Below are 26,860 nucleotides of genomic sequence, written 5' to 3' on the forward strand. Positions count from 1 at the left end.
GCCGAGGCTCTGCTGCCGGCTGGACGGTGGCCCTGGGGGTGTCACAGCGCGGGGCAGGAGCCAGGACGCTGCTGAGGTTGTTAGTGCCCAGCACCTCCCTGCAAACCCGCGGCCGGGGCCACCGTCGCCCCTAAGGAAGCGCTCGCTTGCCCCAGAGTCAGGCCCTGACCCCACTGTGCCGTGGGGAGACCCCCGAGTCCCCCCGAGCGGTGCTGAGGTCGCTCAGCCCCAGCGCGGTGCATTGGGGAGCTGCAGAGCACCCCGAGTCCGGGCTCAGGGACCTGCTGGTGCTTTGCTTGAGCTTTTGCTCTCAGCAGCAAGTGCTGCGCCTCGGAGGAGTTTGGGGTTGGTTGGGGGTCACGTTTCCCACCCGGGACTTGCCCAGGGCTCTCACCGGGGTGCCCGGGTTTGGGGGCGCGGGGATGTGCGGGCAGCACGTACATGTGCATTTGATGCTGCTTCAAGCTGGAAAAGACTGCCAGAGGGGTAGTTTCACATTTTTAATCATCGTCATTCAGTAAAAGATGTTATTAAAACGCTGAATTCTTTGCTTTTGCTCCACCGAACCGCTGCGGCCCGAGCAGCAGCACCCCGGAGCGACGGCACGGGAGGAGGCTGCGGGGGGAGCACCGGCAGCGCTAGGACCCGGCGCGAGCGGGGCTGGGATGGGACCTCCAGCTACATAAACTGGCTTCCAAATAGCTCTCTTCAGCTTTTTCCTTCGCAGAAGGAACTGCCCAGAAAAAAAAAAAAAAAAAAAAAAGAGAGAGAAAAAAAAAAAGAAACCTTCTTGACGTGGAGCTTTGCCTCTGTGACTTTTCCCGCCCAGCCCCGATGCCGCCGGCTGGGGGGACTTGCCCCGGCGATGCCGTGGGGTGACCGGTGGTGGGAGCGTGGCTGGGGGGGGGGGCCGAGGCGCCAGGCCCGGGGTACACGTGTACAGAAATTCCAGCTAGGCCGGGGCTGGGCAGGCGGCTGCCGCGCTGGCCCCACCTCTCCGCCTTCCCCCACCGAGCCTTTCCGCCGGCTGCAGCCTCCAGCGCCATGTCCCCCGGCAGCCTCGTCCTCCTCCTCAGCATCCTGGGGGCCCCCGGCCTGGGCGACCCCGGCCCCCTGGAAGACGTGGTGATAGACAGATACTATGTCCCCAAAATCTGCCTGCGGGAAGTCCAGATGGGGGATTTCATTCGCTACCACTACAATGGGACCTTTAAAGATGGCAAAAAGTTTGACTCCAGGTATAGCCCTCGGCTCTTTACCGAATGCATGCGGCCCCGGCCAGCCCTGCGCTGCGGAGGGGCTCCCTGCATGCCTTTCCCCCCCGGCCTGCCTTCGTGTCGCCCCGCCGCACCCCCGAGGGCCAGCAGGCAGCCAGGCGAGGAGCAGGCAGCTGCCTGCTCGGGCCAGCCCCCAGGCCCCGCAGCCTGGACCCCACGGAGGGCGTTTGGTGGGTGCTGGGGGTGAGGACGGGGAGCCTGGGGGGCCCTGCACACGTGTCAGCCCTGGGGCCCCAGCGTGGCCCTGAGCAAACCGCCGAGCGCAGCCCCCCTGCCTCGGGCTGCCTGCCCCTGCCTGCCCCGTTTCCAGCCCCTGCCCGTGCACCCATGCTGCTGCCTGGGGTTTGGCAGCAGCCCCCCACCCTCCGGGGAGCCCCCGGTGCCCTGCGGGTGCCTGCGCTGCCCACACGCCCTCAACCCCGGGGTGCTGCGGGGTGCGGGGAAGCCCATCCCAGGCACGGGCAGGATTTGGCCCAAAGTGAGACATTTTACACTCAGAACATGTACTTGCGTGTGCTGCACCGGCAGGGAAAACACTTAAAGCACTTTGAAACGTGGCAGCGGCAAAACCCGTTCATTACCTAAGAGGCTTCACTCTGGCTGGTCTTAGCGCTCCTCGGCCCGTGCACCAATCCTGCTCCGCTCCCGCTGGCTGTAAACCAGCGTTTATGTTGGTGCAGTCCCTGATTTGCACCACCGCGAGCAGGGGGAGGATCAGGGACCCGGCGAAAGGGCAGAAACAAACTGGGCAGTGCTGGGGCTCAGCCCCAGCCCCACGTAGGAACAAAAACTTTCCAGAGGGGCATTTTTCAGAGCCCTGGAAAGCGAAGGGATTCTGCTCCAGTTCAATGTGTCTCCTCTTTCTTGCGAGCATGAATCAAGGAGAAAGTAACGGAGCTGTGGTGCCGCTGCTGCCGCTGCGCACCCCAGCTGCGGTGGGAACCCGGGGACATTCGCTGCTAAAATAATTCCTTGTCCTGACGACTGCAGCGTGCTGCCGGGAGAAAGCATCAGCTGCGCATTGAAGGGGATGAAGGGTTTCGATTTATCTGAAATGGGCCCAGTTGCTTCTCGGAGTATTTTAAGATTTAAAAATAAAAACAAATTTGCAGTTTAAAAATGAGGCCTGGGACGTTTTCTTTCCTCCTCGCTGCATAAAGCTCCAAATGTGCCATAAGCGAAACGATTTGGAAGCAGCAGAAATCCCGGGAGCTGCCGGCCCCCGGCCCAGCGGGCGAGGTCTGGGGAGGGCGTCGATGGGTTCGGTCCCCAGGGAGAGCGTCACCCGCCTCCTTCGCACCCAGAGGGCCCGACCCTCGTTCCCCTGCCCCCAGGGTGCTGGGCGCGCAGGGTCAGACCAGCACCCTGGCTGGTGCCATGGGAGGCAGCTCCACCCCGGGCAGTGCAGGACTGATCCCCCCAGGATCAACGGTTCTGAGCTCTGCCTGCAGCACGGGGACCCGCTGGCTGTGGGGGGTTACCTGCCCCCCTGGGGTGGGGGCAGCCCCGTCCCCCCGCTCTGCCCCTGGGGTGGGCAGCACCGGGGAGCCCCACGCCATCCCTCCGTGCTCGCAGGATCCACCCTGAGCCCTCAGCACTGGCACTGAGCACCCCCAGCACCAGCAGTTCTGGGGGTTTCGCCCTGTGCCGCACCGCTGACGCCTCTGTCCCTTCGCCCCAGCTACGACCGAGGGGCCACGGTGGCCGGTGTGGTGGGTGTCGGGCGGCTGATCACCGGCATGGACCGGGGGCTGCAGGGCATGTGCGTGAACGAGCGGCGTCACCTCATCGTGCCCCCCCACCTGGGCTACGGCAGCATCGGTGTGGGTAAGGGGCCGCGACACGGCGGGGGGACGGAGGGACCAAACCCCCGGGGCCAGTGTTAGCGGGGACAGAGCCTCAGTGCCCGGCCGGCAGGTGCTGGCGAAGGCGGCTCCATGGCCAGGGCGAGTGGTGCCTAACCAGGGCTCCCCGGAATGAGGGGTCCTGTCCCCCTCGGGCTCTGCTGCTTCCCGGGGGGCTGGCATATGTGGCCGGCAGCCCCAGGCAGCAGCGGGCTCGGGAGGGCTTTAAGGGACGGAGCCCTCGGCTTGGCTGGTCCCGCCTAAGCTGCTCCGTCCTCGCTGTCGCCCCTTCAGCGGGGCTGATCCCCCCGGATGCCACCTTGTACTTCGACGTCATCATGCTGGACATCTGGAACAAGGACGACAAGCTGCAGATCACCACCCTCTCCAAACCGGAGCGCTGCAACCGCACCGTGGAGAACTCGGACTTCGTGCGGTACCACTACAACGGCACGCTGCTGGACGGGACCCCCTTCGACTCCAGGTACGTGGCAGTGGCGCTGGGACGCGCCCTCGCCTCAGGGCTGGGGGCACCGGGGATGGCAGGGGGACGCTGACACTGGGGCCCGCGCTGCACCCCCGTGCTCTCCCTCCCCGCACCCCGGCAGGGCCGGCGCAGCTCCAGGACCCCCAAACCAGCCTCCTGTGTGGCACTGGGGGAGCTGATGTGGCCCTGGAACCGTCCCCCCCCCTCATTCCTCCCCACCAGCTACAGCAAGGACAGCACCTATGACACGTACGTGGGCACCGGGTGGCTGATCAAGGGCATGGACCAGGCGCTGCTGGGCATGTGCGCGGGGGAGAAGAGGAGCATCATCATCCCCCCATTCCTGGCCTACGGGGAGAAGGGCTACGGTGAGTCAGGCACCTCCCTGTTGTGCCCGGTCCCTTCCCTCCCTCACGGCTCCGTGCAGAGCCCCCCACGGTGCCCCAGGACCCTCGTCCGGGCTGACCCGTGTCCCCCCCCAGGGACCGTGATCCCACCGCAGGCGTCGCTGGTGTTCAGCGTGCTGCTGGTGGACTTCCACAACCCCCGCGACAGCGTCTCCCTGGAGCACCTGGAGGTGCCGCCGTCCTGCAAGCGCAGGGCTGTGACCGGCGACTTTGTCCGCTACCACTACAACGGGACGCTCATGGACGGGACGCTCTTCGACTCCAGGTGTGGGGAGGGGAGCGGCCGAGGGGGGAGGACCCCCTGATGTCCCCTCCTGCCCCATGCTCAGCAGCCAGCTGCATGGAGAGGCTGGAGAATTGGGGGGAGATGTTGGAGAGGGCGGTAAAGGGCATGAAATAGGCCCAAAGAGACAAGACCTGTTTGCCACATCCCTAGGAACAAGGTTTGGCTCCTGAGGGAGCAGGGCAGAGGCTGGAGAAGGGGTGCGGGTTGGGGTGCAGGGGTTGGGGAGGGGGTTTCTTGGGCCAGGCTCTCTTGCATGACGGCACTGGGGGCTTCTCTCGCTGCAGCTACTCCCGCAATCACACCTACAACACCTACATCGGGAAGGGCTACATCATCCCCGGCATGGACCAGGCCCTGCAAGGGGTCTGCATGGGAGAGCGGCGGCGGGTGCTCATCCCCCCACACCTGGCCTACGGGGAGAACGGGGCAGGTAAAGGGCAGCCCCGGGGTCTGGTGTGACCACACGGCACGGCCCGGGGCTGCGGCATCCCCCCTCTGGCCTGGTGTGCTGGATCTGACATTGGGAAAGTGCTGGCCAAGCAGGGCCAGCTCCTCACCCCGGGGGTCACCACCATCCCCAGGGCTCCGGGCGTTGCGGGGGGTGTCGTGGGCAGGGGTATGGCCGATGCCAACATGTGCAGAGCCAGGGCTCCGCGGGCGGACTGTGGGAAGAAGCAGGGAAAGGCTTCACCGGCCCCGTGGCGCGCCGGCAGCAGCTCTCCTCATCCTCCTCTTCCAGGGGACAAAATTCCCGGCTCGGCCGTGCTCATCTTTGACGTCCACATCATCGACTTCCACAACCCCGCGGACCCGGTGGAGATTGAGACCGTGTTCCGGCCCGAGGGCTGCAACGTCACCACCCGCGACAGAGACTTTGTCCGCTACCACTACAACTGCTCCTTGCTGGACGGCACCAAGCTCTTCTCCTCGTGCGTGCTGCCTGCGGGCTGCCCCCCCCCCCCCTCACCTTCCCTTCCCAGGGCCACATCCTGGCAGGCGCTGAGCCGGGGGTGGGCGGGCACCGCAGCAGGGCTGGGAGCGGATGGAGGGCGCAGGATTTCGGGGCACGGTGGGATGAAGGGCGCAGGATTTCAGGGCACAGCCTGAGGGGTTCTCTCAGCTCCGTGGTCTTTGTGTCTCCTGCAGCCACGACTACGAGAAGCCCCAGGAGGTGACTCTGGGGGCCAACAAGGTGATCGAGGGCCTGAACAGTGGCCTCCTCAACATGTGTGCGGGGGAGAGGCGGGTGCTCATCATCCCCCCCCACCTGGGCCATGGCGAGAGCGGAGGTAGGGGAGCGGCGTGCAGCTGCCCACGTGGTGCAAACAGGGGGCTCTGCCTTGCTGAACCCCCTCACCCTGAGGTTTTGCCCATCAGGGCCAGCGCTTTGCTGAGCTCCCCCACGATGCAGCAGCTTTCCCTTGGTTTTTCAGCACGGGGGGTGCCAGGCAGCGCTGTGCTGCGCTTCGAGGTGGAGCTGATCTCCATGGAGGAGGGGGTTCCCGAGGGCTACCTCTTCATCTGGCACGGGGAGCCGCCAGCGGGCCTCTACGAGCAGATGGACCTGAACAAGGATGGGGAGATCCCCCCCGAGGAGGTGAGCGAGGGCCCCCAGCACTGCCAGACCGCAGGCTCGGGGCGTGCAGGAGGCAACAGGGGCGCAGGGGACCCCAGCCCGGGCACTGGGGAGCCTGAAGGGCTGCGCAGGAGAAACCCCCCAGCCCGGAGCATCGCAGGCAGGGCTGCGGCCGGGCAGGGACACCGAGGGCAGCCCGTGTCCTTGTCCCTGCCCCGTTCTTGGTGCGGGCCGTGCCGCTCCCCGCCGTGCCCGGTGCCAGCTGCGCAGAGCAAAGCTGCATCTCTGCCCTCTCCCCGCTGCAGTTCTCCACCTTCATCAAGACCCAGGTGGCGGAAGGGAAAGGCCGCCTCATGCCCAGCTCTGACCCGGAGAAAGTCATCGCTGACATGTTCAGGAACCAGGACCGCAACCAGGACGGGAAGATCACCGCCGAGGAGCTGAAGCTGAAGTCGGACGAGGACCAGGAGAAGATCCACGAGGAGCTCTGAGGAGCGGCCGCCGCTCTCCGCTGGAGACAGGACTCGTCCTGGCCGTGCCATGGCCGCTCTCCCCCACCAGCTGCCCTGGGAACCTGCCCCTGCCCCCCCCCAGCCCTACGGGGGGGCATATTTTGATTTTTTTTCCCCCTATTACTTAACTGAGGGTTTTTTGATGCGTTCCTCCTGGGCAGGAAAACTCACCAACCCCCAGCTAATAAACCCAGGCAAGAAGGTGGGAAACACCCACATTCTTGGGAGCCTCGATCCACCCCGGGGACAGCAGCACCCACGTTTCCACGCGCCGCCCGTCCCCTCGCGCGCCCCGGCTCTGCAGACGATCCTTCTGCCGTGGAGCGGGGCCGGGGGCGCCAGGGCCAGACCCCGCGCTCAGCTCCTGCGAGGGGCCGGGGCAGCCCCTTCGGCCTCAGCCAGCGACTGCACGTCCCGCTCCAGCCTCCTCGCCTGCCCGTGCTGGGGCTGCAGGGGGGGGGCTCCCCCTCCACTTCTGCTGCAGCATTTTGTAGTTTAGGGTTGGGTTTGGTTTCTTTTTTTATATACGTGTATAAAATTCTTTAAATGGGAGGAGAAATGGAGAAACCTTCCGTGCCGGTCCCTGCTGCTGGCACAGCCCCTGCTCCCCGCTGCCATCCTCCCCGGGACAAGAGGCTGGAGGGGGCTCTGGTTCCCAGGGCAAAACCCTGACACCCCTCAGGCATCTGCTGTCCCAGAAAGCCTGCCCCCCCCCCCGCCCCCCCCCCCCCGCCCCGAGGCAGCGGGGATGGGACCTGGCAAACCCCTTGTCAGCCGGGAGAAGGAAAACAGAAAACCTCTCCCACCCAGGCCCTCAGGGAGCAGCATCGTCCCCATCCGCATCCTCCCGCCCCTGCAGCGACAGCCCTCAGTTGATTAAGAAAAATCAGCCCAGTTTTATTTTGATGCAGCTACTTAACTCGGCGCTCTCAGGTTTGCCAGTTGTGACCAGCTCGGCTCCATCGCCTCCCACCAGCTCCAAAAGCTTCTGCGTAGTTTGTCTTGCAGAGACGAAAGAAACGCGAGAACGGTGCAAAGGTCCCAGCGAACCCCTCCAACGCCGACTCCGACTTTGCACCAAATAAATAATTTCTACTGGTTTCCAAGGAGTTTGCCTCCGTGTCAGGTTACTTCACCATGAAACATTCCGGCGTGTCCGGGCAGCGGCGCAGACTAGGCTCGCCCGGCCCGGCGGCGCGGGGCCCAGGGGGATCGGGGGCTCCAGCACCGCCTGGGTTGGGCTGGAGGGAGAGACCCCAAAACCCCGCTCCCGGGCCCCCCCAGCAGAGACGGGTCGTGCTTCAGCTCCAGCGCCGAGCGCCCGGGGCCGAGCTGGAGCTGGGGAGCGGGGCTCAGCTGCCGGCGCCAGCCCCGGGAGGAGGGCGGCTCCTCAGAGCCGGGTACAAACCACCCGCTTTGCCCAGCTTTAGCCAACGTTTTTATTTCAACAAGGAGCAGGGAGCCCCCACTTTCAGAAGTCACATTGACTCATCCATCACGTGGAGGGCAGCGAGGGCTGAACGCGGAGCAGCCCGGAGCTCACCGCCGCGTCCAAAGGTGGCAGGGCAGCGGCTGCCGACCTGTGCTGGGCCACCGGGCAACAATAATGGCCCCGAGGAGCCACGTCAGGGCTCACCCTGCACCAGCCCGGGCTGCTGCCGCCACCGGAGCAGGGAGGGGGAAGCAGAGTCCCACGTAAGGGGCTGAGTCTGCCCCATGCTGAGTCAGGGCCGTCACGGCATTCCTCCTAACTCCAGAGGTTACACAGGAATATGAACTAAGCCCAGGATCAGCCCAGCGGTTTAAGACAGAAGCACGGTTAGCTAAAATATTCCTTAAAAACCAAAGTGCTGCCGTTGGCTTCTCCTCCCCCGTCCACACCCACGGGCTGCAAACACACCACTCCCAGCACCCAGCCCGCTGCCACCCAAACGCCCCAGCCCAGCCCTCGGCGGACAAATGGACTTCGTGCTCCGTGCAGCAGCGTCAGACGAGCTCCGCGGGCCTGCGGGGATGACTGGAAAAGCCGTTTTTACAGCAAAAGCTGTGACGGAGCAAAAGGGACGGCAGGGCTGGGGCCCGGGGGCCAGGGAGCCGCAGGGCTGCTGCGGGGGACACGGGGCTGGGAGATGCCAGCCCGTCCCTGGGTGCCACCACCAGAGCTCAGCCTGGGCACTCTGAAGCCCACAAAACAGGACAAGAGAGAGACTTGTTTTCTTAGACAGGAACACAGTAAAACTAAAACTAAAACTTCCATCTAAACCAGGTCTGTCCTCAAGCCACAGCAAACGATCTCCATTTCTGCGCTCGGCTGCTGAAGCACAGAATATGAAATGGTTTGTTGTGGCTTCAGGCGCTGGCTGGGATGGAGACTGAGCAGGAGGATGGAGACCGAGGGGGATGGAGACCGAGCGGGAAGCAGCAGAGCCGGGCACAGGTGGGATAAGGGGAGGGGAGAAGCCTCCTCTGCCTCAGCCCTCCTGCTCCAGGGCTGACCGAAGCGGGTTAGTGGGGTCGGGGTGTCACAGCACACGAGAGCCGGGGCAGGGAGCCCGCCCAGCGTCAGGATGGAGCCCAGCAGGTGCCGGGAGATCCGCTCCAGCTTTGTCAAGGGAAGGACGGGCGCTGCCCGGGGCCGGGCTGAGGGGCTGGAGCTGGGACGCGCCTTCCCAGCTCACGTCTTGATAAGGATGTACCGGAGAATCCCATTGACCACATCCAGCGTCTCGTCGCTCTCCAGCACGATGTCGTAGGCATCCAGGTACTTCCCCCTCCGCTCTTCCACCTGCAGCACAGGACGGGGTGGAGAGGAGAGGGCCCCAGAAAGAGGAGAGGGTGGAGAAGGCCCCAGAAAGAGGAGAGGGTGGAGAGGGTGCCAGAGAGAGGAGAGGACTGTAAACACCAGCAGCCGAGAATGATGCTGCTGCACCCACAGTCCTTGCACCTCTCGATGCTACTGAAAAAAGGGTCAATAACCACCCTGACAACGCCCCAGCGCACCCTGACACCCCCCGGCTCCCTCCGCACACCCCACGGGAGCTCCTATGAATCTCTTGTGCCCCCCAAATCACTTGGGCGGCTGCCTGCCCCTCTGTGCTGCCCCCGAGGCTTCCCAGCGCTGGCAGGGGAGCAGGACGGCTGCTTCTCACACCCACCTTGTCATTGAGAAAGCCAATCTTGAGGATGTTCTCCACGCTGGGAACGCCGTCTGCCATGGTCAGATCACCCATGGAGTCCCCCAGCAGGATGATGCTCGTCCTAGTGCTCAGCTGCTGGAAATACTCCGTACCCTGCAGGACACTGTTGTTCTTGTTGTAGGTGTGGATGAGAGGTCCCTTGAAACGCCTGAGGACTCCCTGTGCAAACAGGACAGACAAACCGATCCCGTGGCAATCCCTCCACTGCGCCGCAGCCTCAGGACCCTTTCTGGAATGGGCAAACAGGGGGGGATGCTCACAGGGCCCCAGCTCTCATCTCAGAGACACCCCCAAGGAGTCTGGAAACCCAGCAGCCACAAAACACCTGGAGAGAGTCCCCAGGAGTCCCCTTTTGCAGGGCAAGCCCTTCCCAGATGGTGAGAACAAACCCCAAAGATCCTGGAGACCTCGGCCGGGGCTCTGCGCTGCCCTGGAGCTGGTCAGGGGCCATGGAAAGCCGCAGTCGGGGGAGCCGCAGGGCAGAGCAGAGCCCTTGCAGAAGGCAGGACTGTCACGCTGTCCCACGCTCCCCCCAGGACTGCCTGTCCCGACACACCACCCGTGGGAACAGAGAGCTTCATTGTAAGAGACGTGCAACTGTCTAATGTGCGTTGGGACTTTTCAGGCTTTAGTACATCAACAAAAGCGTTCCAAGCCACTCCAGAGGACATCTGGCCTTCCCATGGGAGAGCCCTCTGTGGTCAGTTAACCCCGTCCTCACCCTGCCCCAGGACGGAGCGCACGGCGCTGGACACGGAGACGGCAGCGCCCTTTCTGCCACCAAAAAGCAAGCTTGAAAGGGGAAGAGTCCCTGAGATGGCGAGCAGATACTTGGCTGTTCCCGCGCTCTGCCTGCCCACCTCGTCTGTCCTCTGCTCACTCTCACTGCTGCTCCAGCCCGGGTGAGGACAGGGAACCGCTAACGCCCCAGTGCTGCTGCTCAGGGGGCTGCAGGTCGCAATCCCTGAAGGCAACTGGGGGGAGCCTCTAGAGCCCTCTGTGACCCAGCAAGGCGTCAGCTCCAGCTCCAGGGATCAAATACTTAGAAACGTTAACAGGCGGATTTTAACCCAGCGGTGTCTCAGATGCGTTGCAGCCCCCGGTTCCAGTCAAACAACTCTCCCCTCCGCCAGCTCACCACACGCACGCGCCGCGGAAACTCACATTATCATCGAAGTCCATGTAGTTGGACACCACGTTGACGTTGGAGTAGAAGACATTGGCCTGGCGGATAATCTCTTCAAGGATGTCACCGACGCCGGCAGAGAAGATGAACAGGGGGACATTGTACTTGTGCAGCTGATCAAACATCTCATTGAATCCATCCCTAGAGCAGATGTGCCCATTACACAGCATTGTACCACCACCTCCCAGCTCGCAGCGCGGTGCCGGGCGGAGGCTCTCGCGTTTCTGGCCAGGCCGCCCCAAACAGGCGCAAGCTCTGCAAAGAGCACGAGCGTTTTGTGGCACCAGCGTTTCCGTGGCGCTCTCTGTGTGAACACAGGGGGTGCAGCAGAACCCCAGACCCCTCCTGGGAGCAGTGACCCAGCAGGGAGCTGCACGGGACCATGCAGCACACAAACAATTCGCGCAGCATCTCCCGGTCGCATCCAGCTTCTCCCGGGGCACAAGGCGCAGCGTGTGCTGAGTGCGGGGGCTGCCAGCCCCCCCCAGAAACCCTTCTCAGAGACGTGCAACAGGTCGGGCTGGTTGTGAGGACGATCAGACAAATTGTGTTTCACTCTCAGTCTGCCAGGACACAATTTCTGTGCAGAAGGGGAACCTGGGCTCATGAAAACCCGGACGTATGGTACCATCTCCTCTCTGACACCGGCAGCTCGTTCAAACCAAGGCTCCCTGAGCCAGTTTTAGGCCCATCGCTGCCTAGGCCAGCTTTAACAGCAAGTTTTAGCCCAACGTTTTTGTGCTGTGGATGAAATTTGATGCTGAGCCAAGGGCCTGGATAAGGCCCAGCAGTTACAGCACGTGGAGAGAACAATCTCTCCTGGAAGAGGGGAGCTGCGTGCTGCCCCCCGGCCCTGCCCTGCGAAGAGGGAGCTCTGCCCGTCACCCGTCCCCTCGGCTGCTCCTGGCCGAGAGGCGACAGAAGCGGTTTCTGAGCAGGAAGGAGCCAGCTGTGATGGGAGCAGCCGGCAGCCAGGGAGCGAGCTCAGGCCGCAGCTCGTGGCGCTGACCTTTGGCTCTTCCATGATTCGAGCTCGGCCCCAGGAAGGGAGATTTGCATCTGCCGCGCTGTGGAGACTGCGCACGGAGCAGGGTGAAAGCAGAGACCTGACCTGCACGGCGGCAGCCGAACCCCGAGCCCGTACCTCAGCATCACCTCCGACTCTCTGACGATCTGGGCTATGTCACCCTTCTGGATCTTCTGCTGCGAGAGCAGCTCGTGGGCCCGGGTCCACCTAGGGAGAGGCAGCAGAGTGAGCTTCGGGGGCAGCAACCTTAAGGCAGTCAGAAAAATAACAACTAAAACTTCCCGGTATTGCCGCCAGGCCTAGAGACAGTTCAAGCCTCTGTCTTGGAGTCCAGGACAAGGTCAAGCTCATCTCCTACAAGCACTCACCACTCCACCATGAGGGGACGTTTCTCTTCCAGGGTCCGGTTGGGATCGATTTCAATGGGGTAGTAATGGTGCAGCAGATCCTTCAGCTGGAGCATCGTACGGATGGAAAAAGAACAGAGTGAGCATCACTTCTAACGAGACCGTAAACAACAACAAAAAAGCGTTTCTAAATTCCTCCAAAGCATCACACTTCCTAAGGAAAAACACAACCCAAACCCTTTCACTGAGCAACTTCACTCTGAGCAGCTCTGGGGATCTCGGAAGCGTTAAACCCCCCCGGCAGCCCGGTGGCTCCCACCCTGCTTCAAATACCACACGTGCGGATGCCCCCCCCCTTCCTCCCCTTATCAGACTGACAATGCCCACAGCTGAGCGTGCAAATTAAATTTCCCTTTTTAACTTCTCCTTCCATCACAGCCTGGACACTCGCCCCGCTCTGTCCTGGCAGCGTGGGGAGCTGTCACACGAGCCAGCACAACTCCTGGCCATGGCTGACAGGGACGAAACACGGCGCCAAGCAGCAGCGCCCGGCAAACCAGCACCCACCTTCTTCTTGCCATCCTCGCTGATAACACGGCTGTTATCGAGGATATCTGTAAAGACAACAAAACGCCAGCGTTGTAGCCCAGAAACAGAAAAAGGCTTCCCAAAGGCAGCTCTGCTGCGGCTCCAGCGCCAGCTCTTCCCGAAAACGAGCCGTGTGTGGCACGCTGACCCCAGCACGGGCTCGCCGCGGGGTCCCAGCACAGCGGCTCCCACTGCCAACCCGCAGCACGCTCTGGTCATCGGGCTCAGCTGGGGGAGAGCAGCCTCAGCGCCAGCAAGCTGCGGGGTGCAGGTGTCCCAAGGAGGAGCAGCAAGGCCAGGAGAAGGCCAGGAGAAGGCTTCTGCAGCGGGCTGTGGGCTGCCCGGGGACCAGCAGCCGCGGCTGCAAGTGGCCTGGAGCTGCACTGAGAGGGAAGATGATGGAGCGGTCAGGCTGGGCAAAGGGGGGAGGCAGAGGATAAGAGGAGCCCCAGGGACTGAGAACACAAACACAGAACACAAACAGAATTAGCAACAGTAAAAACAACAGCTTCAACTCACTGTGCGAAGTGGGGCAGCGTCTGCCGTTGCACCCAAACCTGCTCAGCGTCATGTCGAAGTCAGAAATGACCTGGGAGGCGAGAGAAGAGCAGATCTGCCCGTGAGCCAGCGCTCTCTGCCTTTGCCAGAGCTGGCCAGGGGTGCTGCCGCCCACGGGGGGGCAAACCCGGCACCGGCACGGCTCAGCTGAGGGTGCCGACCTGCAGCGGGGCCCAGCAGTGACCAGGGTTGAGGCTGCTGCCAGCCGTGAAGCAGATGTCCTCGGCTGAGAGGGCCAGAACCCCTCCCACTCTTATCAGCACCAAATGGCTTAATCCTGCTGACTTATTGCCATGGGTGGAGGGGGGTGTCTGGGGGCTGGCTCATATTTATAGCTTGCATAACAGGGAAGAAAAAGGCCCATTTGGGAAGAGCCACCAGCCTGGGCCTCGACAGGAAAAATAGCCCGGTCCCCCCTCTCACCTGGGGCTTCTCCCTCTGCGGCTGCAAAACGTGCAGAAGGAGCTGCCCTGCCCGTGGGTCGGGAGCAGCCAGGCCACGGCCGGGGAGGCCGAGGAAGGGGGGTGCAGCTGAGGACAAGGACCGAGCGCCCCACCCCAGCCAGAGCCAAACTGGGCCAGTACCTGCAGCTTGTTCATCCCCTGCTCCTTGATGGCGCGGATGATCCCCAGCACCCGCTCCGGCTGCTGGATGCGGACCGTGGCTTTCTCCAGCTCCGGCACCTGCGGGCAGAGACCCCCGGTCCAGTGACACCCCCCCGTCCAGTGACACACCCCATCCAGTGACACCCCCCCCGTCCAGTGACACCCCCCCTGTCCAGTGACACCCCCCCGATCGCACGCAGCTCCTGGGGGGCCGATGCCGTCCAGCCCCCCCCCGTGCTCCCTGTCGCGGCCGTGTTGCTCATCTCCCCCCAGCCCAGGGCCACGCTCCCGAGCCCTGCTCCCCCCCAGGGACCCTCCTACCCGCAGCCCTGCTCTCCCCAAGGACCCTGCTCCCCCCCAGCCTTGTTCCCCCTCTGGGGACGCTGCTCCCCCCCAGCCCTTTGCCCCCCACCGCCCGCTGCTTCCCCAGCCCGGGCTCCCGCGACGCCCCTCCTCCGCCGCCCGGCCTCGGCTCCCCGCAGCCCCCGGCCCCCCGCAGCCCCCAGCCCCGCAGCCCCCGGCCCCCCGCAGCCCCGCTCTCACCATCGCTCCGCTCCGCGCCGGGCCGGGCCGAGCCGCGCCGGGGCCGCGCAGCCGCGGGGAGGAGCCGCCGTGGGGGCGGTGCCGGGGCCGGAGCGGGGCCGGGGGGTGCCCGGGGGGTGCCCGGGGCCGGAGCAGAACTGCCCGGGGGCGCCCGGGGGGTGCCTGGGGGTGCCGAGGGGTGCCCGGGGCTGCGCCTCCGCCCCGCGCCCGAAGCGGCTCCGGCCGGTACCGGCAGTTGCGTTTCTCCGCAACACGCTCCGAGCCAGGAAGGCGAAAGAGAAAGAAGAGATAAAGATGAAAAAAAAAACAAACCACAGAAGTACATGGCAAGGGCGGTCTTTTTGCCGTCAGGCCTCCCCCAGCGTTACCACAAAACCCATTAAACAACTTCACACCGACAGTAACGTGGAAAAGTCCGAGGGGTTCTCCAGCACCGAGCCCCTTGCAGAGCTGCCCCTCGGCACCCACGGAACCGGCGGACGCGATGGAGCACAGAGGCCGTTGGCCATGAGTGAAGCCAGCGAGGAGTCAGGATGGGGGTCCCTGTCCCCCCACGCTCCTCTCCTCGGCCCCGAGTGGCACCTTCCACCCCCCCAAATCAGCAGCGGGGACAGGGTCTGTGTGTCCTCCTCACCGACGCAGCCAGCCTGTGCCTCTGCTTCCTCCGGCGGCACAAGGGCAGTTGGTGCCTGCGCCTGGGGAGCTTTACACCCGGGCCAAATACCATTAAAAAGTTGCAGGGCAATCTCACAGCTGGTTCTGCTCCGGGCAGCCGTCGGCAGGGTGTGGGTACAGGGCCCAGCGTAACCAGGGCTGGGGTTAAGCGAAGGCCGAGGGCAGCCATGGAGCGAGGGGCCAGGGGGACCAGGGCCCCATTGCCTGCGGAGGGGCTCCCCCCACTCTGTGATGTCACTGCGGGGCATAATCCAGAACCACACAGTTTGTGGGGGGCCAGGACAAAGCCCAGGAGCAGCGGAGGGAGAAGCACCTTCCGCTGCCCCAGGCTGCAACATGGGGGACAGGTCGGCGCCCGCCGGCGCTTGGTCCTCACACGTGGAGTGGTACGTAAGTCCCCTGTCTTCCAGAGTCTTCAGCGAGCTTTGCCAGGAAGGGAAACTCTGTGATGTGATCATCAGCGTCGGTGGTGTTGAATTCCAGGCTCACAAGGTCATCCTGTGTAGCTGCAGCCACTATTTCAGGTCAGTGTTTGAAACAAGAGGGGATGGGATAAACAAACAGTATTTCCTCGTCTGGGACACTCTGCCTGGGTGTATCTCCAGGGCTTCCATCGGCATAAAACTCTCATCCAGCAGTTCCCATAGTCCTGGTACCTCCACGGACACCAGAATTAATCCACCAGCCGGTATCTAACAGCAGCTCTGGCTGTGGTGTCTGACAGACCCCCAGCTGCCTGCCGGGCTGGGAGCGTGGCCAGCCCGGCTCACCTGCCCTCGGGAGGGAGGTTTCCCTCCCCACACACCGTTACTCTCTGATATTCTTGTTGAAGCAAGGTGACCACTCGCCCTGTTGCTCTCTGTCCACAGCCAGAGGCTGTGGCTCCTTTTTAAAACAACCAGCTAGTAAAACATTAATTAATAGACAACACGGCCTCCCAGCACGGCTACTGCCAAATTGATGCCCAGGAAGAAGGCACAAGGGTAACGGGGTCAGGGTTTAACACCGCACAGCTGGTTTTTCCCCCAGCACTGCTTTGTTTTTTTCAGGGTTTTGTTTACCAGCAGCTGGAGCGATGAGGAGAAAAGAGTGTATAAAATCCCCGGCATTTCACCTGAAATGATGAGGCTCGTTATTGAGTACGCCTACAGCGGGACGGTACCGATCACAGCTGACAGCGTGGAAGGTTTGCTGGTGGCAGCAGACCAGTTCAACATTATGGGCATCGTCACGGTGTGCTGTGAGTTCTTAAAATCCCAACTCTGCTTGGAAAATTGTGTCAGCATCTACAGACTCACAGATTGTTACTACTGTCCCGACCTGCGAGAGGCAGCCTCCATGTTCATCCTCCATCACTTCGCGGAGATGACCAAGGTGTCTACAGAGTTCCTGGACCTCTCTGTTGACGACATGAAGCACATCATTGAGAAGGACGAGCTCAACGTGACGCAGGAAGAGGCCGTGTTCGAGGCGGTTCTGACATGGATCGCTCACGACCCGCAGAGCAGGGGGCAGCACGTCGCCGTCTTGCTGGGCAAGGTCAGTGCTGTCCCGGCGCGGGCGGCTCTGGGGCAGGGCCAGGGACACTTTGCTTTTCTTGGAAGACCTGAGGAAATTGCAGCTTCCTACAGCAGCTCACAAAGCAGCGAGCTTCCAGCCCGTTAGGCTACTGCGACGCTGGGGCACAGGCCAAAGATCCTGCGCTGGGGTTGGGGCAGACCCTTTAAGTGCATGTTTCCTCATGTTTAGAGCTTGAGTTTAACTGCTCCTCACATCCAGGAAGGGCCAAAGTTCACGTGGGGCGACGTTATCTCTACATACACCGAGTTTATCAGCATTTGCCTAGACAAGCTACACTGCACAAACAGCAGCAGGTGTCAGGGCAGTTCCAGCCCGTGTCCAGGAGAGCCCCGAGCCAAAGCAGTGGCACACTCCCTGCCCTGAAACCCAGTGATTTAACCTCGCACACCCCTTTCCGGGCCGGCTAAAAACTACACCTTTAATTCTCTGGTTCTCTAATAAGCTTCAGACAACACCACACCCTGAAAGCAAAGCCGCCCAGCAGTGGAGCTATCCACGAAGGACACCAGGGTGTAAACCATCTGCATTAATATTCTAACCTCCTTTTTTGCATTTTTCAGGTTCGGCTGGCACTGATGCAGCCAGAATACCTCATGACCAACGTCAAAACGCACGGTTACGTGAAGGACGATGAGGAGTGCAGAGCTCTGGTCAGAAGCGCGCTGGTAGAAATGTACCACCTCAACGTGCAGGGCCCCCCTCACCCCGATTCCGCCCACCCGCTCAGTCGGCCCCGCCTGCCCTACGCCATCCTGTTCGCCATCGGAGGCTGGAGCGGGGACAGCCCGATCAACACCGTCGAGACGTACGACACCCGTGCGAACCAGTGGGTGGACGTCACATATGAGCAAGAAAGCCCCCTCGCCTACCACAGCACTGCTTATTTACAAGGCTTCATCTACGCCGTCGGAGGGTTTGACGGTGTGGATCGCTTGAGCAGCGTCAGGCGGTTTGACCCCCTGAAGAAGACGTGGCAGCAGGTCGCGCCCATGCACTCGCAGCGCTGCTTCGTCAGCGTCGCCGTTCTCAACAACTTCCTCTACGCCATGGGAGGGTTCGACGGACACACGCGCCTCAACACAGCCGAGCGGTACGAGCCGGAGACAAACCAGTGGATGCTGATCGCCCCCATGCACGAGCAGAGAAGCGACGCCAGCGCGACCACGCTGCGTGAAAAGGTAAACGCTCCGTGAGAGTGTCGGAAGCAGTTGAGGTGGAAGGATGGCGAGCAGGACGAGGGTCACAGAGACACCAGCGCGCAGCGTTGCGCAGCGAGCGGGCGCCCGTCCTGCCGCGTGGCGCCCATCGAGGTGGGGCGCCCATGGAGCTCAGCCTCTGACTGGGCCACGTGCCCAATAAACACAGCTACTGCTCCGAGCTCGTCATCGAGGCAGAAAAAAGGAGCTGTGGGAGCAGGAAAGGTAACAAATGCTCCCTTTAACGTGATGAATCATTTAAAGCAACGAAGAAGAAAGTTCATATAAACCTTATTCATTAACTCCGAGAGGCAGGAACCGAGGGGTGCGGCGGAGGTGCTGAAGCTCCCCGACAGCCCACGTGCTGCCCCACAGCACTTTTCCTGGCCACAAGCGAAGTACCGTGCCCGCCTGCTTCACACAGTTCAGGAAATGACCCGTCTAAATCCTGCTGGACAACTCGCTGCACTTTTACTACTTCAAACCCAGGATGACAGGACCATTCCCATTAAAAAAAAAACAAACAGAAAAACCCAAACCAAACCAAACCCAACCCAAAATCCCCTCCCAAAAATCCAGCCACACCATTTTCTCTACAGCGTGTTCTCCCACCGTCGCTGCCCCGCTCACCGTTTTTTCCTCCTACAAACAGGTGTACATGTGCGGGGGGTTCAACGGACACGAGTGCTTGATCACGGCCGAAGCGTACGACACCACCACACACCAGTGGACCCTTATAGCCCCCATGGGGAGCAGAAGAAGCGGCGTAGGTGTGACCACGTACGGAAACAAAGTGTATGCGGTAAGGGAGAAGTGGTGCCCCTGCCCTAGCGCCACCCAGCACCTGGACTCACTGCTGCCAATCTGTGTTGCCTCGATTTTCAGGCTGGCCCGTTAGTTAAGTGAGATTTAGGGAAGGAAACCAGAGCCAGGGCGGTCGATACGTCCCCTGAGAATATTCTCACCTGCACGCTTTTTGTTATGAAAAACGTACAGGTGATTTTTAAGCAGCTGCAGCAAAGGAATTCTTTTCTGCTGCTGCTAACAGCACTGGCAGCACAGGACATTTGCTCGGCCCCGTTTATCCTCTCCACGTGCCGCATTTAAACTCTGTAAATGCCAAATCTGAGAGTTGCACAAAATCCTTTTGGAGGCTCTGGGAAGAACGAGGGAGCAAGCGCTGTGCTTTGGGACGACGTGCTCCAGGGAGGCAGGACCAGCCCCTGTCCTCCTCCCGGCTGAGCTGGCGGGGGGGTGGGGGGGGGGAAGGCCCACCCCAGCTCTGCCCCTTTGGCACCCACAGGTGGGAGGATGCGACGGAGCCCACCGGCTGCGCAGCGCGGAGGCCTACAACCCGGTGACCAACACGTGGCAGGAGATCCCCACCATGTTCAGTCCCCGCAGCAACTTCGGCATCGCGGTGGTGGACAATCTTTTGTTCGTGGTCGGCGGCTACAACGGTTTTACTACCACTTCCAACGTCGAGTGCTTTGATGAAAACACCAACGAGTGGTACGACCTCCAGGACATGGGCACGGACCGCAGCGCCCTGAGCTGCTGCGTGGTGCCGGGCCTGCGCAACGTCCGGGACTACACTGCCCGGCGGGGCCGCCACACCGACAGCGCTTGAAGGAAGCCCCCGGGGCCAGCAGCCGGCTGCAGAAACAGCTCTGCTGACCCAGTGCAGACTTCTGAGCTGCAAGGGACTGCAGCTGCTTCTTCTAAAATAAAAACAACTGATACAGGCCAAAAGCAGCACTAGTACTTTCAACTTTCATTCCGTGGCACCAGAAAATGTGTGTGTTGGCCACAGCCTACAGAGCAACTGGGGAAATAAAAGGTGCAACAGAATGCTAGAGAAATAAAAGGTTTATTTTCATTAATTCACTTATTACAATAAACTTCAGTACAGTGTATTTAAGGTAAAGAACATGGCAGGAGGATTTGCTCCCGACGGCCTCTCCACACGTCGTACTTTACCTTACTGGCAGTAAGTACAGGAGTGCTGCTGCCCCGAGCAATCTGCTGAGTCTACGTTAACAGGGACAGGAGAGTCCAGCTGCCGCGATCCACAGTGGCATGGACCTACGAGGAGTATCTGACTATTAATGGTCTTCAAACATCGCGTTAGTCCCACACTTCACATTCATATTAGTAACAGGATTAGATCCTCAGGAGCACCTGTTCTATCAGACTTCCACTCAGGACTGTCAAATTAGAGATATGACTTACACCCTAACATAACGTGGACGTAGCTAAAAATAAATCGAAGCCATAAACCACTTATTTTCAGCTTGCTTTTTAAAGCCCATTGAATATTACAACATACTATTACAAGGTTGTGTTAAACATAACCTAAAAAGTTGCAGTTCTTTGTGACTCAGTTTGTCAGCAGCGATCAGTCTGTTCTGTGACACGCAAGTTGAGCCAATAGTTCTGATTTTAACATTTACTGTAATGGAGAAAAATCATATTGAAATAGTAGAGCAGAATGCTTGGCATGGTTACTCATAACGCATGCTAAAGAGCTGGCGTGTCTTCTTCATTTCTGGAGTGGTGTCCTACTGTGTGCAAGAGTCTTATTAAAAATACATACAAACCCAGCGTACTAACAGAGTACTCGGGTAGTTAGAAAGTATTATGTACACATATGGCACCAAGAAATTACTACAGTGACCGCTGGGTGCTAGGCAGGACGTGTCCTGCTCCACTAATACTCTGAGCATGACAGGACATGAAACATGCATTCTGTGGCACGTAGTCAGTACGGGTACAGAGGTACGACTGTCACTAGGAGGAGGAAAAACCACCTGATGGTTGTTCTTGCACATTAGGAAGGCTCCAAGTCAGCCTTCTAATACTGAATACACACTAGGATCTTCCTGACATTTAACTAGCCACTATAAACACACTGAAAGAATTCCCAGGGTTTTGTTTATAGGATCATTTTATAAACACCCAGCAAGCTACGGCAGTCAAGGGCCACAAGGAATTGGTTACGCGACTCACAGGGTAGCGGGCTAAATTACAGCCAAGGTCAATAATGCAATTCTTCCAACACCTACATGTGATACAACGGATAGTTAAGACTTGTCAGTTAAAAAACACGTGCAATGCAATTGGTCCACTTAAAGTCAAGGCTTAAAAAAACCCCAACTACTTAAAAATTCCATAGAATGAGCATAGCAAAAGTTAGAGCAAACCAGTGCTGCTCCCTCCCCGTGCAAACCCCGCGCCCCCGCCGGCGCGGCTGGCGTCCACACCGTCAGCTCCCCAGGCACTAGGCTGTTCTGACACCGTCTTGGAGTGGAATGTCTTCAGTAAACTACACAGCTTGTATGTCAGCCAAAAATTCTCATCCTAAGTGCAACATCAATTTTGCTTAGAAAAAGACTGAAAGAAGTTTGTTCTTGCATCCAACTTTGCTGCATGCTGCCACACATTAAACTATTTAAGCTTGTATTCCAACTAAAATAATAATCGTGGTATTTCTCCCTACAAATTGTCCAGATTTGCTGACAGACTACAAGAGGACTTGGACAGAGCTACCTTCAATGCTTGTTAAATCCCCACAGCAAAGCCAGTGGGACGGGGTAGGTCAAACCTTCTCAGCTGCTTCTGTACAAAGTCGGGTAAAGTTTCTTAAAATCAGCTCCCACGTATTGAAGTTAAACCAGTGATGTGGTACTGCAGCTGTGAGGCATCTTCACACTTGGGGTCACAAACCCTGCTGTGGGGGCAGTAATTTAATTCTTAAAACTACTCCAGCCAAATCTGCAAGAGTTCATGGGCCTGACTCCACTGATTAACCCCTTGCATACCGGCCTGCGTTAGCTGATTTGGTAACGGCACCCTTAAGCCTGAACAAGCTTACCTACTTCCTCTCTCGCGTTAGGCCAGCATCGTACCATTTAATCTGCCCTTGCATAACAATCCAATAGGCAAATAAAATACCACACGGTTATCACAGATGAGTAAATTGAGGCTAAACTGTTAAGATTTTCAGGGCTGTTTTTTTTTTTTAAACAAGGCTAGATTACTGCATTAAAAAAGACAAGTTACTGATATTGAAAGTGGCAAGTGAACTGCAAAGTGGAGCATTAAGGGATGTACATATCAGAGAAACCTTCACACACTGTGTGGTTGAAAGACTTACCCAGTGTTTCAGATATGATCTAGGTTGCCTGCTGAATTGGAAAATGAGAAGTATCAGCTCAGAAAGCTAAACAATTAGAAAACAAAACAAAAAACCCAAACTGTTTAGAAATTCTTTTGCAAAGAAGTTGCCCACATCAAAACCACCAGCAAATCATCATGAGAACCAAAGACAGTAAACAGATTCTCCAACGAAGTTTGTCTACACAAATCTTGGAACACCCTGGTTACTCCTCCCTTTCCCCTCCCTAAGATCCTGAGTTAGGCTGCATGTGAAAACCTGGAACATTCAGAGGAAGGGAAGGATGGGGAAGAAAAGGAGGTAGGAAGGACGCACTGAATCCACTAGTAACCCAAACCATCCTGGAGCTCTCGGGATCGGGGAGGAGCGTGCAGCGGGACAGTTAACCGCGAGGCAGGGGCACTCTAAAGGAAACGTTCCACATTCTGTTCCTTGGGAGCACAGCGGAACGCAAACCAGAGCCAGCCAGGGCACTGGTTTATGTAAAACCACCTCAAAACACCAAAAGGTATTTAAATCAGCTTAAATTTACTGCCACAGTAAGTGAGGAAATTCAAATATCTGGAGACTAAAAGCTCAACTATCTCACTTCAAGAGGAACCCCAAGCGCCGATCTGTTAAGGAGCGCGGCAGTGCAGCTACCGCGGGTCTCTCGGGAAGGCGTCCCGAAGGAAGGGCACTGTCTGTCACAGACAGGCTGGAAACAGGCTCGTGGGGGCTCTTCTAATCACTTTTCAACTGGAATTAAAACGTGTGTAACGTTTGAGAAAGGATCTACAGGTAGCTCAGGTTTCAATCTCTTACTGTGAAATAATCTCATTCTCACTAATCCACACAGAGAGGTCAGGAGTCAGTGTTGGCGGGTGGCTACTTCACCAGTTTTCACTCCTTTTATCGGGCTGATTGTTGGCCCAAGTTTCTGGTGAAGCTGTCAAAGACAAACTCAAAGCATCTTCGGGTACACCTGAAAAAAATCTACTGCCTCAAGTTCTCTGTTTTAGCAAGTGTCTTGTGTTCTACCAACCATCCATTTATAAACAAACTCTGCAGCCTCTCTACAACGTACAGATACAAAATATTTAATAGGCATAGAAACATCCTGAAGTAATTTTATAAAGAACGATTGTGCTTTTGTTTTCATATATAGGTATAACTATTGCACTTGCCTCCTACTTGGGAAAGCCAAGTACACCAACACCAATTACGTGTGAAGTTTAGTCACTGAGAAGGAGAGAATCAAAGGAATGTCAGTATACAAGTGCAAATAAACCAGGTGCTTTCAAGCACACAAAAAGTAACCACTAAATTATTAAGACAGACATCTTTGATTTTAAAAATAGAACTGTTAGAGATTAACTCTACAGAAATCCTTGAAAACAAAGATCTGAAGAGAGAAATAAGACTTAATGTTCCCAGAGATGTTTCACAGCCCGTTACAGGCTGCAGTTACTCCCTGGGCACCATTAAGTAATACTGTTGGATTCACATCGTTTCTCAATTCCCATCCATCCTCAATTTCTGAGCTTCTTAATTCTCAATAAGATGCTGGGTTTATGCATCAAATCCAATCAACCCCCTCATGTCTTATAAAGACACATCAAGCCTAACAAAATGGTTTAGCACAGTGTTTCCTAGATTCATCAGGAGCTAGCACTCGATCTGCGAGCGTGGCATTCTCCGTAAGCTTAGGGTGTGCCGGTGTATTTCCTGCATCTGCCTTTCCTGCATTTGCCTTATTCTATCTTTTTGCCACATCAAATTCTGTGGCATGGGGTATCTTTGTGTTCCCTGCAAGCATCTGAAGGGAATCCTCACGTGGCAGGCTGTTGCTCTGCAGCGAGGCTGAGGCATAGGAGGCAAAAGCATCCAGCGCTTTCTCTCAGCACAGTATCGATAGGCCTCTTTCCTGTATTGCTTGTCGATATCGTCGCTGTTTTTCCACCCCCCAATGATAAAAACATCATCTTTATAATAACAAATAGCTGCTCCTTCTATGCTAAGAACCTCTGGGGGTAAGCTTTCAAGTATTTCATCTGAGGCCCTGCCAGAGATCTTTATCTTGGCTTCCTCATTATCTATAGGGTAACTCTTGGGGCAGCACGATGCTGTATGGTAGAAGTTTGTGTTAGCAACAGACATCTGAAAAGAGCAGTAATTATCAACGAGTGGCAGAGAGTCCACATCCTGCCACTGCCTGGTTTCAGCATCGTATCTGATAATAACCGCCCTCAATCCATCTTCGCTATCACTGTCAACTGGGGTACGAGCAGCAACATAAACAAACCGGTCTTCTACAGAAACAGCTTTGACATCACGAAGAATCTTTGGTGCTGACTCCAGGTTAAGCCATTTGTCTTGCTCGGGATTATAAATGGCCACATCTTTAAAGCCGGGACTGAAATTGCCATGTCCACCAATACTGTACAAGTTTCCTTTAACTTCGGTAAGGCCAAAAGAATGCTTTCTGGTTATCAGATTTGAGACTTGCTCCCAAATATTTCTGTTTGGATTGTACCTTTCTACAGTCTTGGCAAACCCTGGTTCCATGGAGCCAGCCACATAAACATAAGACTCTGTCACAGCAACAGCATGCCCGTCGAGGTGATTGTGTATGTGCGGTAAGTTTACCCACCTATCTTCATCGATGAAATACCCTACGCACTCACTCAGGTAATCTCCTCCCTCCGATACGCCACCAATCACCATAATGACGTCCATGTTTTGTCCAAAACGTGGCAACAACGCTACGGGACAAGCGGAATGTTGTAGATTACCAGACTGCAAGTTCTCAGACCGCAAGGCGTGACTCTCCACGGCTTCAGACACCAATTTAACACAGGCTTTGTTGCTCGATACCAGCCTTTCAGATTTGACGTGGCGAGTAAGGTAAGTGGGTTTCATCTGAGACAACCTAAGCAGTTTAAAGAGATCTTCAAAGTACCTCTCTCTTTCTTCAGGATTTTTCTGAACCCACTTCAAAACAGTCTCAAAGAGGATTTCTTCTGAGTCCACCGTGATCTCCGAGTCCGAGAGCCAGTCTCTGATGAGATGAAAGGGCAAAGTGTAGAACTCCTCATCTTGGATAACTTTGTGGAAGTTTCTCCTGATCATATCCTGAGCTTTGAGGGCCAGCTGATTCAGGGAATACATGTGCGCTAAGCTGTGAACCGCAACGCAGTTGGAGAGGTTGAGCTTCTTCTTCAGAAACTCCCCGCAGAACTCTTTTAACCGGGTCAGTAGAAACCTGCAGAACAAACGAACAGGGGTGATGCGCAGCCCGGCTGCCGCCCCCCCGGCCGCGGCCAGCCCGCCCCCGGGCCCCGCTCACCTGTCGGCCATCTCCAGCACCTCGTGGACGTTGCCGGGGCTGACGCGGATGGTGCCGGTGTACATGAAGCCGACGACGGCCTCCACCGTGTCGGGGTCGGGGCCGCCCTCCGAGCTCCACTTCTGCAGCTCCACGCGGCCCGAGCGCGACTCCGCGAAGCCCCCCGAGAGCAGCGGGGTGAAGTACTCGGTGGCGGCGGCCAGGACGGAGCGGTGCGCCCGGTACTCACGGGCCGCCCCGGGCCGCCCGCCGCCGAAGGCCAGAGTGATATCGCAGTAGAGGCCGTGGCGGCGCTGCTCGTTCTGCCGCCAGGCCAGGTCGGAGCAGTGCGCCGGGCACCCGAACTCCTCCGCTTCAGCCTCCCCCTCCGCCCCGCCGCCGCGCGGGCTCCCGCCCTCCGCCTCCGCCGCCGGCGGGCCGAGGCCCGGCTGGGGCTGAGGGGAGGCCGCGGCCGCCGCCATCTTGTCCGACATGGCGGGCTGCGGCCGGGGCGCCTGCGCGAGGCGGCGGCGGCGCCGTGACGTGCGCGGGGCTGCCCCCTCGCGGGGAGGTGCCGCCGGCGCCGCCACTAAAATGGCGGCCGGGCGCTGTGGGGGCGGTGGGCACAGGCGCAGCGCCCGTCCCGCCGTCCCCCGGGGGCGAGGGGGGCCCTGAGGGGAGCGGGGAGTGACCGAGGTGAGTGTCCCCGTCACGCCGCAGTGAGCAAAGGGGGCGTTTGGGCCAGCACCGCGGCAGGGGCACCAGGCCCCCCCCTGCCCTCAGGCGAAAGGCGGGACCTGCCCCCCTCACCCCCCGGGGCGCTGCCGGCCGGACGGAGCTGCTGGGCCTGGCCCGCTTCCCTGAGGCCGCTCCGTGTTGGGATGGCCCTGGCGCCGGGGTGACAGCTGGGGGGGCTGGTGAGGACACCGGGGCGAGAGCCAGAGCCTCTGCCGCGAGCCCTGCGGGTCAGCACAAAGGCAGCTGCGGCGCCCGGTGCCGCTGGATCCTTGACAGGCTGCGGGGGCATCATCGACCAGCGATACACCCGTAGTTCTTCTCAGAGCCTTGAGCTCTCCTTTGGATTGGTTTTTCTCAACATTGCAGGGAAGGGACTTTACGTGAAGAATTCACTCACTCCAAAGGAGGTACAGGTTTTTTGTTAATTAGAGTGAAGCGAGCTGTAGTTGATTATTCAGTGTTCACTACACAATACAGTTATAGTGTATCAATTATAGATAACTTCTTTCCTCCTCTTTCTTCTCTACTTTGCTAAAAGTCGTCTTTCTGACTCCACTGAAACATGAGAGGGTAAGTCTGTATGGTTTGGTTTGGTTGGTTTTTCCCCTTCTTTTAAATCAGTTAGAACACACACCAGGAGAGGAATAAGTGATTTGAGATTTGGTATTTTGTTAAATGACTGGTTCCCAGCTTGTCACACAGCGGCCTTAAGACACTGTTCGGAACCAACTTTTAGAAATCCAGAA

At 58.6% G+C, this 26,860-nt stretch overlaps 4 protein-coding genes across 5 annotated transcripts; 2 read left to right on the plus strand and 2 right to left on the minus strand.

Annotated features, from left to right (window-relative positions):
- The first annotated feature begins 503 nt into the window (after nucleotides 1-503).
- Nucleotides 504-7,498, plus strand: FKBP10 (FKBP prolyl isomerase 10). Its single transcript, XM_074892056.1, has 10 exons — nucleotides 504-1,238; nucleotides 2,959-3,104; nucleotides 3,416-3,605; nucleotides 3,831-3,976; nucleotides 4,091-4,280; nucleotides 4,586-4,731; nucleotides 5,041-5,230; nucleotides 5,448-5,590; nucleotides 5,735-5,898; nucleotides 6,183-7,498. The coding sequence occupies exons 1-10, from the start codon at nucleotides 1,045-1,047 to the stop codon at nucleotides 6,366-6,368; spliced, it is 1,695 nt and encodes a 564-aa protein (XP_074748157.1). The 5' UTR covers nucleotides 504-1,044; the 3' UTR covers nucleotides 6,369-7,498.
- A 316-nt stretch (nucleotides 7,499-7,814) lies between these two features.
- NT5C3B (5'-nucleotidase, cytosolic IIIB) lies at nucleotides 7,815-14,943 on the minus strand. The gene is made up of 9 exons (XM_074892145.1): nucleotides 14,441-14,943; nucleotides 13,877-13,975; nucleotides 13,254-13,323; nucleotides 12,714-12,760; nucleotides 12,168-12,253; nucleotides 11,917-12,006; nucleotides 10,751-10,913; nucleotides 9,545-9,745; nucleotides 7,815-9,174 (listed from the first exon to the last, which is right to left on the minus strand). Exons 1-9 carry the CDS (start codon nucleotides 14,441-14,443, stop codon nucleotides 9,064-9,066), a joined length of 870 nt encoding a protein of 289 aa, XP_074748246.1. The 5' UTR covers nucleotides 14,444-14,943; the 3' UTR covers nucleotides 7,815-9,063.
- On the plus strand, nucleotides 14,943-19,644 carry KLHL10 (kelch like family member 10). The gene is made up of 5 exons (XM_074892040.1): nucleotides 14,943-15,639; nucleotides 16,165-16,654; nucleotides 17,257-17,874; nucleotides 18,545-18,694; nucleotides 19,196-19,644. The coding sequence occupies exons 1-5, from the start codon at nucleotides 15,347-15,349 to the stop codon at nucleotides 19,520-19,522; spliced, it is 1,878 nt and encodes a 625-aa protein (XP_074748141.1). The 5' UTR covers nucleotides 14,943-15,346; the 3' UTR covers nucleotides 19,523-19,644.
- A 99-nt stretch (nucleotides 19,645-19,743) lies between these two features.
- KLHL11 (kelch like family member 11) lies at nucleotides 19,744-25,896 on the minus strand. 2 transcript variants are annotated; one of them, XR_012631920.1, is made up of 3 exons: nucleotides 25,398-25,896; nucleotides 22,049-25,313; nucleotides 19,744-19,977 (listed from the first exon to the last, which is right to left on the minus strand). XR_012631920.1 is itself a non-coding variant. In XM_074892030.1 (2 exons), the coding sequence occupies exons 1-2, from the start codon at nucleotides 25,868-25,870 to the stop codon at nucleotides 23,717-23,719; spliced, it is 2,070 nt and encodes a 689-aa protein (XP_074748131.1). In that variant the 5' UTR covers nucleotides 25,871-25,896; the 3' UTR covers nucleotides 19,744-23,716. The 2 variants fall into 2 exon arrangements, 1 of the variants encoding a protein (XP_074748131.1); XM_074892030.1 differs by having other exon boundaries at nucleotides 19,744-25,313.
- Nucleotides 25,897-26,860: the final 964 nt, after the last annotated feature.

This window comes from Strix uralensis, chromosome 22 (genome assembly GCF_047716275.1).
Source record: "Strix uralensis isolate ZFMK-TIS-50842 chromosome 22, bStrUra1, whole genome shotgun sequence".
Taxonomy (NCBI): domain Eukaryota; kingdom Metazoa; phylum Chordata; class Aves; order Strigiformes; family Strigidae; genus Strix; species Strix uralensis.

What these genes read in the sequence shown, in the direction of transcription:
- FKBP10 (XM_074892056.1), top strand. Translation starts at nt 1,045, where the DNA reads ATGTCCCCCGGCAGCCTCGTCCTCCTCCTCAGCATCCTGGGGGCCCCC. An exon ending in GGGCCATGGCGAGAGCGGAG is followed by an intron (nt 5,591 to 5,734) that starts GTAGGGGAGCGG and finishes TTGGTTTTTCAG; the next exon opens with CACGGGGGGTGCCAGGCAGC. An exon ending in GGGAGATCCCCCCCGAGGAG is followed by an intron (nt 5,899 to 6,182) that starts GTGAGCGAGGGC and finishes TCCCCGCTGCAG; the next exon opens with TTCTCCACCTTCATCAAGAC.
- NT5C3B (XM_074892145.1), bottom strand. An exon ending in ACGCTGCCCCACTTCGCACA is followed by an intron (nt 12,761 to 13,253) that starts GTGAGTTGAAGC and finishes TTGTCTTTACAG; the next exon opens with ATATCCTCGATAACAGCCGT. An exon ending in TTGGCTTTCTCAATGACAAG is followed by an intron (nt 9,175 to 9,544) that starts GTGGGTGTGAGA and finishes CCTGTGCTGCAG; the next exon opens with GTGGAAGAGCGGAGGGGGAA.
- KLHL10 (XM_074892040.1), top strand. Translation starts at nt 15,347, where the DNA reads ATGTCACTGCGGGGCATAATCCAGAACCACACAGTTTGTGGGGGGCCA. An exon ending in AGCTGCAGCCACTATTTCAG is followed by an intron (nt 15,640 to 16,164) that starts GTCAGTGTTTGA and finishes TGTTTTTTTCAG; the next exon opens with GGTTTTGTTTACCAGCAGCT. An exon ending in TCGCCGTCTTGCTGGGCAAG is followed by an intron (nt 16,655 to 17,256) that starts GTCAGTGCTGTC and finishes TGCATTTTTCAG; the next exon opens with GTTCGGCTGGCACTGATGCA.
- KLHL11 (XM_074892030.1), bottom strand. Translation starts at nt 25,870, where the DNA reads ATGTCGGACAAGATGGCGGCGGCCGCGGCCTCCCCTCAGCCCCAGCCG. An exon ending in GTGCTGGAGATGGCCGACAG is followed by an intron (nt 25,314 to 25,397) that starts GTGAGCGGGGCC and finishes TTTGTTCTGCAG; the next exon opens with GTTTCTACTGACCCGGTTAA.